This window comes from Eubalaena glacialis, chromosome 6 (assembly GCF_028564815.1).
Source record: "Eubalaena glacialis isolate mEubGla1 chromosome 6, mEubGla1.1.hap2.+ XY, whole genome shotgun sequence".
Taxonomy (NCBI): domain Eukaryota; kingdom Metazoa; phylum Chordata; class Mammalia; order Artiodactyla; family Balaenidae; genus Eubalaena; species Eubalaena glacialis.
Genome location: NC_083721.1, coordinates 126,375,588 through 126,388,640, shown reverse-complemented (window position 1 = coordinate 126,388,640; position 13,053 = coordinate 126,375,588). Strand labels below are relative to the sequence as shown.

The 13,053-nt window shown below is 41.7% G+C and overlaps 1 protein-coding gene across 1 annotated transcript in view; it reads right to left on the bottom strand.

Annotated features, from left to right (window-relative positions):
• Nucleotides 1–13,053, bottom strand: part of GK5 (glycerol kinase 5) — a 75,613-nt gene that overhangs the window by 38,323 nt on the left and 24,237 nt on the right. The window contains exon 4 of the mRNA XM_061193604.1: nucleotides 149–242. Within this exon, the coding sequence (XP_061049587.1) occupies nucleotides 149–242 (94 nt within the window). The remainder of the gene's footprint in view (nucleotides 1–148; nucleotides 243–13,053) is intronic.

The following is a 13,053-nucleotide window of genomic DNA, read 5'->3' as shown; positions in this document are numbered from 1 at the left end:
TTCACTGGGGTGGGGAGTGTGCATGTGTGTATTCTCTTCTTAATGTCCTAAGACATCATCAGTAGATGATACAGTTCTGCCTACGGCTAAAGGACATTTACAGGAAAAACAGTAACATCCAAATCACAGAACATAAGAAAAAGATTACCTTCATTAAAAGAGAACTATTCCAAGATTTTACAAGTTCAATAGCTCTTAGGTCTTGCCAACTAATGAAGTTGTGGAAATGCTTTCCCGTTTTCCTAAGAAAAATGGAAACAGTATTTTGAGACTCAATATAAATCAGAGACTATATTATGTAAAAGATCTGTCACAAGAGAAAACAAAATTAGAAGCCAAACTGTAATTTCAACATATGATTTAATTAATTGGGGCTTTCTGAATGCCTTCTTCTCTTTGATTTGATAAATTGAACACACTTTGTAACAATTATGTGATGTACAGTATAAAATTTTAGATCAGATTCTATCCAAAAACTATTCTTTTTGAAGCATTACAATGTGTATACTTCCAAAAACAAAACTGATGAAAAGCCTTCAAAGACTTGCTTATACAATTTTAAAAGCAAGAAAAAGAAGCCAGTACTTTCTCTTTTCATTGTACTTATCTTAATATACACAATCAGATAAAAACTTCTGTACCTACAGAAGAGCTAAAATGTAGCCTGAGCCTGTTTTTTTTTCTTTATAAGTTTATTTATTTATTTATTTTTGGCTGCGTTGGGTCTTTGTTGCTGCACGTGGGCTTTCTCTAGTTGCAGCGAGCGGGGGCTATTCTTCATTGCGGTGCACGGGCTTCTCATTGTGATGGTTTCTCTTTTTGCAGAGCACAGGCTCTAGGCGCGTGGGCTTCAGTAGTTGTGGCATGCGGGCTTCAGTAGTTGTGGCATGCGGGCTTCAGTAGTTGTGGCTCGCAGGGTCTAGAGCGCAGGCTCAGTAGTTGTGGCGCACGGGCTTAGTTGCTCCGTGGCACGTGGGATCTTCCCGGACCAGGGCTCAAAGCTGTGTCCCCTGCATTGGCAGGCTGATTTTTAACCACTGCACCACCAGGGAAACCCCTGAGCCTGTTTTATACCTCTCAACTTTAGGACTGGTTCAGCCCCTGACTGGCAACCTACCCAGGCATTCCAAAATTTGTCCAAGAAAAAGAAATTCAACAAACTCTGGGTCAATACTACAATAAAAGCACAGCACTAAGAAATAGAGTAGAAATAAACTCTTTTTCCTTTGAGGCTCCTACAAATCAACCACTGCCATCCACTCAGCTTCAACATCCAGCCCAGGCTGGCCTTCTGTGTTCCCTCTAGGCCTCCTCCTGTGTGACTGTGACCACAATTCCCAAGACTGTCATTTCCCACTCTTTTTAAGCAGTCCTCACCCATGGTTACATCCTCAACTCTATCACCTGGAAACATTCTACCACCAAATTCTATCACTTTGCTATACACCTGAAACACACAAAAAAACAGGTTAATGACAGGGAAATGCCCACAGTATAATATTAAAGGGAAAAAAATCAGGATAAAAACTTTACATATATTGCAATCCCAATTTGCTAAAAAATAAATAAATAAATAAGGCAAATTAACCAAAAAGAAAAAGAAATCCTAACATTCTAATATATCAGTCAATACTTCTTGCTATTATTTCAGTTCTCTCAATCTTACTCCCTAAATACCTTCCCTTCAAACTTACTGCATCCTTTAATCCCTCAAACATTCCCTTTCCTTCTTACCGACCCCTCCTAGGCTTACTTTCCTACTAGGCTTACTTACATGGTCTATCACTTTAATAACTTGCCTTCACACACTCTCTATCCCTTGACTCTCTCTTTTTTAAATTGTGGTAAAATATACATAACATAAAATTTACCATTTCAACCATTTTTAAGTGCACAGTACAGTGGCATTAATGTTGTGTAACCATCAGCACTATTTCCAAACACTTGGGCTGTTTCCACCTTCTTCCTACTGTAAATAATGCTGCTATAAACACTGCTGTACAAATATCTGAGTCCCTGTTTTCAATTTCTTTGGGTATATACCTAGGATTAGAATTGTTGGGTCATATGATAATTATGTGTTTAGTTTCTTTTTTATTTATTTATTTATTTATTTTTGGCTGTGTTGGGTCTTCATTGCTGCACGGGGGCTTCCTCTAGTTGTGGCGAGCGGGGACTACTCTTTGCTGTGGTGCGAGGGCTTCTCATTGCGGTGGCTTCTCTTGTTGCGGAGCACGGGCTCTAGGCTCACGGGCTTCAGTAGTTGCAGCACGTGGGCTCAGCAGTTGTGGTGCACGGGCTTAGCTGCTCCGCGGCACGTAGGATCTTCCCGGACCAGGGCTCAAACCCGTGTCCCCTGCATTGGCAGGCGGACTCTCAACCACTGCACCACCAGGGAAGTCCCCTATGTTTAGTTTCTGAGGAACTGCCAAACCGTTTTCCACAGCGGCTGCACCATTTGACATTCCAGCAACCAGTATGTAAGAGTTTCAATTTTTCCATATCCTCACCAACACTTGTTAGTTTACATTTTAAAAATTATAGCCATCCTGGGAGATGTGAAGTGGTATCTCATTGTGGTTTTGATTTGCATTTCCCCAGTGACTAATGATATTGAGCATCTTTTCATGTGCTAGTTGACCATTTGAATATTATTTAAACCCTTTGTCCATTTATGAATTAGGTTTAGGCTTTGGTGTTGTTGCTGAGCTGTCAGTTATTTATATTCTCTGGATATTAATTCTTTATCAAATATATGATTTGCAAATATTTTCTCCCATTTTATGAGTTTTCACTTACTTTAAAGTGTCCTTTTTTTTTTCTTTCTGTTTTTCACTTTTATTAATGGGATCACAGCATTCACATACATCACATACATTTCACCTTTATTAATGGGATCACAGCATTCACATACATTCACATATATCATGAACATGGTACTTCTTTTTCCTTTAGTGATCCAAACGATCACTATTCTCATTACTACAAATCAGAGAAGTGATTCTCCTATTGTTATTTTTTAATAAATTTATTTATTTATTTATTTTTAATTATTTTTGGCTGTGTTGGGTCTTCGTTGCTGCGCACAGGCTTTCTCTAGTTGCAACAAGAGGGGTCTACTCTTCGTTGCGGTGCACAGGCTTCTCACTGCGGTGGCTTCTCTTGTTGTGGAGCACAGGCTCTAGGCACGTGGGCTCAGTAGTTGTGGCTTGCGGGCTCCAGAGCGCAGGCTCAGTAGTTGTGGCACACGGGCTTAGCTGCTCCGTAGCATGTGGGATCTTCCTGAACTGGGGCTCAAACCTGTGTCCCCTGCACTGGCAGGTGGATTCTTAACCACTGTGCCACCAGGGAAGTCCCTCTCCTATTGTTTTAGTCCTCCATCTTAAATTACAAACCAAACATACCAAGACACATACCTTCCATATTACATGCTTCAGTCAGTTTTCAGATATCTAACTGTAGATTTAAGATATCAATGGCTATAAATTTTTTCAGACATTTTTAAAATGCAAATTATATGTTATGTCAAAATAATTTCAGCACGACTTTATTTCTTATTATTCTGTATTAAATTTAGGGCTATTCTCAGTTTCTACTTTGGACAGTTCCAATAGTTAAGAAAATTAAAGAAAAATTACTCATCATAAATAGATGAAAGTATCTTGAGAGTATTCTTTGATGCACAAAAGTTTTTAATTTTGATAAAATTCAACTTATCTCTTTTTTTCATTTGTTAGCTGCACTTTTTCTTTTTTTTTTTTTTAAATCTCATTTTGGCCGTGCGGCATGCGGAATCTTAGTTCCCTGACCAGGGATCGAACCTGCACCCCCTTCTTTGGAAGCGCAAAATCCCAACCACTGGACTGCCAGGGAAGTCCCTGTTAGCTGTACTTTTGATGTCATTTAAGAAGTCATTGCTGGGGCTTCCCTGGTGGCGCAGTGGTTGGGAATCTGCCTGCCAATGTGGTAGACGCAGGTTCGAGCCCTGGTCTGGGAGGATGCCACATGCCGCCGAGCAGCTGGGCCCATGAGCCACAACTATTGAGCCTGTGCTCTGGAGCCCGCAAGCCACAACTACTGAGCCTGCGCTCTTTGAGCCCACGAGCCACAACTACTGAAGCCTGTGCTCCTAGAGCCTGTGTTCTGCAACGAGAAGCCACGGCAATGAGAAGCCCATGCACTGCAACGAAGAGTAGCTCCTGCTCGCCGCAACTAGAGAAAGCCCACAGGGCAGCAGTGAAGACCCGATGCAGCCAAAAATAAAGTAAATTAATAAATTAAAAAAAAAAAAAGAAGTCATTGCTAAATCCACAGTAATGGAGATTTCCTGTTTTCTTCTAAGAGTTTTATAGTTTTCTCTTTTAAAGTTAGTGTTTGATCCATTTTTTTTAGTTAATTTTTGTATGTGGTGTATGATAAGAGTCCAACTTCTTCCTTTTGCAAGTGGATGCCCAGTTTTCTCAGCATCATTTGTTGAAAAGACTGTTCTTTCCCTATTGTCTGGTCATGGCTCCCTGGTTTAAAACCCAGTGACCACCGTATTAGTTTCCTTGGATTGCCATAACAAAGGTCACAAATTGGGTGACTAAAACAATAGCAATGTATTGTCTCACGGTTCTGGAGGCTAGAAGTCCAAAATCATGGTGTTAGCAGGGCCGTCCTCCCTCTGAAACCTATAAGGGGATCTTCCCTTGCCTGGGAGGATCTGGTAGTTTGCAGCAATCTTTCCTTCTTCACATGGTGTTCTCCCTATGTCTGTCTTCACATGGCAGTCCTCATATGAGGAAACCAGTCATATTTGATGAGGAGTCCACCTCATCCTGCATTATGATCTCATCCTAATTTAAATAATTACATCTGCAATGACCCTATTTCCAAAGGTTACGTTTTGAGGCACTGCTGTTGAGTTATTTCCCCCAAATCTCCTTCGCTCCTAAGTGTGAGATTACTAAGTCAAAGAGTAAGATCATTTTCCAGCTCCTCAAATGTGATGAAACCTGCAATATTTGCTCTTATAATCAATATTGCACATTGATTGTTTTCACACTTTTAATGCCACACAGTTAAATGCCTTCTCAGCTAGGCTGCCCCTTCCAGATTGTGCATGGGCAGTGTTTGGAACAACAGTTTTCCTTAATAAGTATTTGGAGACATTAATTTTAGATGAAAGCAAACATGAATATATTATAGAATATGAGAGTAATGCATGAGTGAAACAAATCTGCCATAATCTCACACACATTGATTTTTCTTTTTGTTAGATTAAGATATAAAAATGTACTTTGCTTTAATAACTTGTGAGGCTGAATACTGGGAGGTGCTGTTTACAGGAAAGACAGAGTAATTAAAGGAGTTGAAAAGGTTTTAAGGAAAGGCATGAATCCTGAAGGCATGTATGGTTTTATACAGTTTTTATAATGTGTAATATTATACCTTAATGTATAATTTCAGTTTTTAACAGATAAATTCAAACATTCCTTAAGTTGACTAATTACTTAACTCAGGTAAGTGAGTTTTTTAAACTTTTATTCCTCTGAAAATAAGTGTAATAACTCTAGAAATCTGGTTTTCCCACTCCTCAGGGATTGCCAGTTCTTCCTGGCTGAGGGCTGGAGCTGTCAGTTTGTGACTTTTCCAAACTACTTTGGCAAAGTATGTATTCCTCGTTGGTGTGTGGTCGCTGAAGTTTCTGAAACGTCTGTTATGTTTTCTCTGTGATCGGCTAGTGATGTGACAAACATTTTCTAAAATGTGTGGCCTCGCAAACCCCCAAAAGATACTGGCCCTTTAAATCTTTCAATAGACGCTGCCAAAGAAAGCAACTGCAGCTGAGAGGGCCAGAACCTAGGTAAGCACCTGTGCCAATTCTGCTGGGCATTGCAAAATCTACCAAAGTACATAGGCACACATTTTGGTAGGACAAAGTTCTCAGCCCTCATTCCTGGAATGAGGGCCGCTTTCCCCACATGTGCAGTAGGGCTGAAGAATAGAGGCTGGTGGCTGGTTTGCACATGTCCTCTCTTACCCAAGGATAGCAGCCTCTACCTTTATCCAGCAGTCCCCTAGCTGTTATAAGGTTGGATCAGGTTCCAGAGTTCTGAAAGAGCTTATTCCAATCTCTCCAAATCAACAGTTGCTTTGGTGGAGGGACCAACCCCTATACCTTCCCACTCCACTATTTTAGTGATGTCACTCTCTACCCCTTGACTTACAAGTTAACTATGTACCTTTTCAATACCTAATCTGGGATTAATCTAACTTTCTTCTGGATTCATTTTCAATGTCAGAACCATTGAGAGGAGTTGGAGGAAAGTCCCATAGCCTTGTGAATTGGTACCATACCTATGAGATACAAGCTCGTCTGCTCTCTCAAAGTCACTTAAAATTATGAAAGTCTCTCTCTTGTCCCTAACTAGTTTCCTCTCCACTCCCCACCAATGGCACATCTAACTTTTCACTAGATTTCTCAAGCCCTAGGCCACCACTTGCCTCCTGTTTCTCAAGGGAAGTAAGGACATAGGGAATGACTTTCCTCAACTCCCTACTCCTCCAGCTACACCTACAGCGATGGTGCATCTCTCTCGGGTCAGAGGAGAAGCTTTCCCTCTCCAAGTCTAAGGCTGGCACCTCCACCTGTACTCTCTTTATCCATGCCTTCCTGTCTCTTCTATCACTTCATTTCGCAAACATTCCTGCAACTGTCTTCTCTAAACTTGCTTAAATCTCCCCATCTTTGACCCACGATGCCTCCCCACCCAACTAAGCCCTCTCAGGGTTTCCGTATCACTTCCTACTATCTCAACTACATACAATTCAAATGCAATTTAGATTCCCAATCATTCATGAAAATTACATTCACTACGGTCATCAATGGAGTTATTTATTTATTTAGTATTGCTTTTTTTTTTTTTTTGGCTGAGTGGCTTGCGGGATCTTAGTTCCCCGACCAGGGATTGAACCCTCGCCCTCAGCAGTGAAAGCGCCAAGTCCACTGGATCTCCAAGGAATTCCCACCAATGTATTTCTAATTCCCAGATTTACAGGATCCTTTTCCATCTGACTTGACCTTTCTGCAATATTGGCTCCAGACAATCACTTCCTCCTTCCTAGAACTGTCACTTTCCTAAGTTTCCATGGTATCGCTGTACTGTTTCTCCTCCTGCCTTTCTAAGCACACCTTCCTCGTTTGCTCTGCAGATTTTTCTTCCTTTGACTGCCAGGTACATGCTGGTATTTGCTGGGGGCTGCATCCGTGGTCCCCTTCTCTTTTCAACTAGCTGCTCTCTATTGAGAGCAATTTGACCCACACTCATAGACCCTCCCAATCCTCATCTCTGGGGCCAGCCTCTCACTTAAATTCCATCCCCTCACACATAGACAGCGGCCTGCCTCATACCTCCCAAGACTGCCCACACCATCTCAAATGCAACACGTCTAACCAAACTTGCTGCTCCTCTTCCTCCAGTGTGTCACACCTGAGGCCAGTGGTATCCTTCAGGGGCTTCAGCCAAAAACTTGGCAGGGGGTGCGGGAGGGAGGAGCGGGGTGGGGGGTTCATCTTAAGTCCTCAGAGAGAGCCCTTAAAGTCCCTGGAGCTTACATTCTAATGGGGGGTGAGAAACAAATGAGTTAATAAAAAATATTATTTCATACAATGACAATGTTATGAAAACATTGGCATGGTAAAGGAATAGAGTAACTGGGGGTGAGTTGTTTTTTTTTTTAACAGCATTTTTTTTTAAAGTATTTTATCTTATTTTATTTTATTATTATTATTATTATTATTTTTTGGTCACGTGGCATGCAGGATCTTAGTTTCCCCAACCAGGGATTGAACCCGCGCACCCTGCACTGGAAGTGCAGAGTCTTAACCACTGGACCGCCAGGGAAGTCCCTGAGGTGTCTTTTTGATATGAGATCAGAGACCTGAATAAGCAATAGCTTTCAAAGAGACTTCCAGTTTCAGCCTCATTCCCCTCAAACCCACTGTCCATGCTGCTTTAAGAATACTCTTTCTAAAATATAAATTTGGTCACACTGCTCTCCTGCTTAACAGCTTTTGAGTTTCCCACTGCTTATAAGGGGTAAACTCTTTACCACAACCAATGGCCTTCTCTGGTCTGGGTCCCTGCCTTCCTCTCCAGGTTCATCGCAATCAAAGCCTTGAGTGCCTACTATGTGCCAGGTACTGTTCTCGGTGTGAAGGACGCCGTGAGGACAGGGCAGACGAAAGTCCCAACACTCATGGAACTTCTTACTCCTATGGGAGACATGTAATTCTAAAAATGTGTAAATAAGTAAATAAAAATTTTAGACATGAAGTGATTTTAGATATGAAAAATTTGAGTGATGAGTGATATGAAGAAAATAAAATGGTAAAGTTACAGGTAAATAAAATGGTCAGGGAAGGTCCCTTAGAAGAAGTGCTCTTTGAGGTGAGTTCCAAATGATGAGAAAGGGAAGATCTTGGGTAACAGAGCTCCAGGCAGGGGGAGCAGCAGGCACAAAGCCTGAAGGCAGGAATCGGTGGGGAGCGTTCTAGAAGCAGGCCGCGGGGTGGATGCAGCACAGATAATAGGAGGAGGGTTGGTCAGAGGGGAGGTTAGAGTCAGGAAGGAGTCAGAGCACTTGGGTGTGGTGCCTTCCCGATGTCACTGCTTGAATTCCAGAGCCCTTTATCTTGTTTATTTTTAGTTTTTTTGGCTGCACTGCACAGCTTGCAGGATCTTAGTTTCCCGATGAGACACTGAACCGCACCCTCAGCAGTGAAAGGGTGGAGTCCTAACCACTGGGCTGCCAGGGAATTCCCTCCAGAGTCCTTTAGATGCTTCAGACGCACCATGCTCTTGCATCTCCCGCCTCTGCCAGTGATTTGCTCTCCCCACTAAGGGAACTCCTACTCATCCTTCGAGACTTGGCTCTGTGAAACGTTCCCTAACTCCCACTTCTAGGCTATTCAGTCACCCCCTATGGCTCCCTCATTAAGGTATAAAGCAGTCCTGCAGAGCAGACGTCTGTCAGCTGCACCCTCACTATGTACACGTCTGTATCTAACACTAGACTGTGAGCCTCCTGAGGGAACAGTGAATTCACTTTCAGATTCTCACCACCTAGCCCAGATACGAAAGAGGTATTTGATAAATGAATAAACGCTGCTCTGCTAACGAGAACTATCAGATTGGGTTTGTCAGAAATGAAATCTATTGATATATGATTCTTTGGAGCCATTCTACAACAGCATCTACTTACACACTTAAATCTGATTTTTTCACTGGTTCATCAAATATTTATACAGCAATTTCTGCCAGAAGCTGGGGATACTGCTGTGAACAGAGACATGGCATCGTTGCCCTTATGAGAATATATTTTCTACCAGGGAAGTCAAACAAATAATCAATTACTCAATTGCTTACTTACAAAAGGAATAAGTCCTATGAAGGTGAAATAAAGGGTACCATGAGTGTCTTAACGGGGAGACTCTGCCTAGTCTGGGAGGTCAGGAAAGCCTTCTTTGAAAAGTGACAACAGAACTGAGCTCCGAAGGATAAGTAGGAACAAACAAGGAGGGTGAACATTCCCAACAAAATGTATTATATGTCCAAAGGTGCTAAGGCAGGATGGGGCATGATGTGTTAAAGGCTGGTGTAGCTGAAGAACAAAGAGGGGAGAAGATCACAAAGTGAATGTGGCATCATTAACTCATAACATGGTAGAAGACGATATATAATGCTGATCTCAAGTAATAGCACATGTTTCAACATTCACTTGCGGTGACTTACATTTGTTTTAGCTCTATCAACAGTAAAAGGAGAAAGAGAGGGAAAACAAGAATGCAGTATTGTAAATGAACTGTCTTAAACCTCTCTAACACAGTGTACCATTCTGTGGCTCTTAATCTATTTTGTGCCATAAATAATTGCTAAGAACCATTAACACAAGTAGCAAGTGCCACAATAAAAGTTATATTTGGTGCTGAGTGAATGCAGACTAATTTAGATACTTGCATTATGAGACTGTAAATTCCTGGAGGGCTGCTGTTCTGATGCATCTTTATATTCAATTCAGCAACTAGCACAATGCCTTACTCGTGATGAGCCCTCAAACAGTTACCAAGTGCAGGGACTCATGGTTTATATTACTAATTGGCACACACCCTGATCTGAGGTTAGTTGGCAGAAGCCTCCCTGAGAGACACAGTGACAGAAGAAAGAAAACAACTCAAGATTTTTTTTTAGAACAAAGTGAATTTGAAACAACGAAAATGGAGGAGCTATCATTTACAGTTGTTTTAGAAAACAGGCTAAACACAACCACTGATCAAATATGTTGAAAAAAATTTTAACCTGAAGCATTTGAAGAAAACTCAGGACTGAAAAAAGTTAATTAAAAAAAAAAAAGAGTTTCGGTGAATAGGCAGAAGATGGCAGAGTATAAGGACATGTGCTCACTCCCTCTTGCGAGAGCACCGGAATCACAACTAACTGCTGAACAATCATCAACAGGAAGACACTGGAACTCACCAAAAAAGATACCCCACGTCCAAAGACAAAGGAGAAGCCACAATGAAATGGTATAAGGGGCGCAATCCCCATAATATCAAATCCCATAACCACTGGGTGGGTGACTCACAAACTGGAGAACAATTATACCACAGGAGTTCACCCACTGGAGTAAAGGTTCTGAGTCCCACGTCAGGCTTCCCAACCTGGGGGTCCAGCAATGGGAGGAGGAATTCCCAGAGAATCAGACTTTGAAGGCTAGTGGGATTTGATTGCAGGACTTCGACAGGACTGGGGAAAACAGAGACTCCACTCTTGGAGGGCACACACAAAGTAGTGAGAGCATTGGGACCCAGGGGAAGGAGCAGTGACCCCATAGGAGACTGAACCACACCTACCTGCTGGTGGTGGAGGGTCTCCTGCAGAGGCGGGGGGTGGCTGTGGCTCATCGTGGGGACAAGGACACTGGCAGCAGAAGTTCTGGGAAGTACTCCTTGACATGAGCCCTCCTGGAGTCCGCCATTAGCCCCTCCAAAGAGCCTGTAGGCTCCAGTGCTGGGTCACCTCAGGCCAAACAACCAACAGGGAGGGAACTCAGCCCCATCCATCAGCAGACAGCAGATTAAAGTTTTACTGAGCTCTGCCCACCAGAGCAACACCCAGCTCTACCCACCACCAGTCCCTCCCATCAGGAAGCTTGCACAAGGCTCTTAGATAGCCTTTTCCACCAGACTACAATCCTGCAGCCTGTGGAACGAAAACAACATTCACAGAAAAGCAGACAAAATGAAAAGGCAGAGGACTATGTACCAGAACAAGATAAAACCCCAGAAAAACAACTAAATGAAGTGGAGATAGGCAACCTTCCAGAAAAAGAATTCAGAATAATGACAGTGAAGATGATCCAGGACCTCGGAAAAAGAATGGAGGTAAAGGTCGAGAAGATGCAAAAAATGTTTAACAAAGACCTAGAAGAATTAAAGAACAAACACCTAGAAGAATTAAAGAACAAACAAACAGAGATGACCAATACAATAACTGAAATGAAAACTACACTAGAAGGAATCAACAGCAGAATAACTGAGGCAGAAGAACGGATAAGTGACTTGGAAGACAGAATGGTGGAATTCACTGCTGTGGAACAGACTAAAGAAAAAAGAACAAAAAGAAATGAAGACAGCCTAAGAGACCTCTGGGACAACATTAAACGCAACAACATTCGCATTATAGGGGTCCCAGAAGGAGAAGAGAGAGAGAAAGGACCAGAGAAAATATTTGAAGAGATTATAGTCGAAAACTTCCCTAACATGGGAAAGGAAATAGCCACCCAAGTCCAGGAAGCGCAGAGAGTCCCATACAGGATAAACCCAAGGAGAAACACGCCGAGACATATAGTAATCAAAGTGGCAAAAATTAAAGACAAAGAAAAATTATTGAAAGCAGCAAGGGAAAAACGACAAATAACATACAAGGGAACTCCCATAAGGTTAACAGCTGATTTCTCAGCAGAAACTCTACAAGCCAGAAGGGAGTGGCATGATATACTTAAAGTGATGAAAGGGAAGAACCTACAACCAAGATTACTCTACCCGGCAAGGATCTCATTTAGATTTGATGGAGAAATCAAAAGCTTTACAGACAAGCAAAAGCTAAGAGGATTCAGCACTACCAAACCAGCTCTACAACAAATGCTAAAGGAACTTCTCTAAGTGGGAAAACAAGAGAAGAAAAGGACCTACAAAAACAAACCCCCCCAAATTAAGAAAATGGTCATAGGAACATACATATCGATAATTACCTTAAACGTGAATGGATTAAATGCTCCAACCAAAAGAAACAGGCTTGCTGAATGGATACAAAAACAAGACCCATGCTGTCTACAAGAGACCCACTTCAGACCTAGGGACACATACAGACTGAAAGTGAGGGGATGGAAAGATATTCCATGCAAATGGAAATCAAAAGAAAGCTGGAGTAGCAATACTCATATCAGATAAAATAGACTTTAAAATAAAGAATATTACGAGATAGAAGGAAGGACACTACATAATGATCAAGGGATCAATCCAAGAAGAAGATATAACAATTATAAATATATATGCACCCAACATAGGAGCACCTCAATACATATGGCAAATGCTAACAGCTATAAAAGAGGAAATCGACAGCAACACAATAATAGTGGGGGATTTTAACACCTCACTTACACCAATGGACAGATCATCCAGATAGAAAATTAAAAAGGAAACACAAGCTTTAAATGACACAATAGACCAGATAGATTTAATTGATATTTCTAGGACATTCCATCCGAAAACAGCAGATTACATTTTCTTCTCAAGTGCACACGGAACATTCTCCAGGAAAGATCACACCTTGGATCACAAATCAAGCCTCGGTAAATTTAAGAAAACTGAAATCATATCAAGCATCTTTTCCGACCACAACGCTATGAGATTGGAAATCAATTACAGGGGGAAAAAACGTAAAAAACACAAACACATGGAGGCTAAACAATACACTACTAAAGAATCAAGAGATCACTGAAGAAATC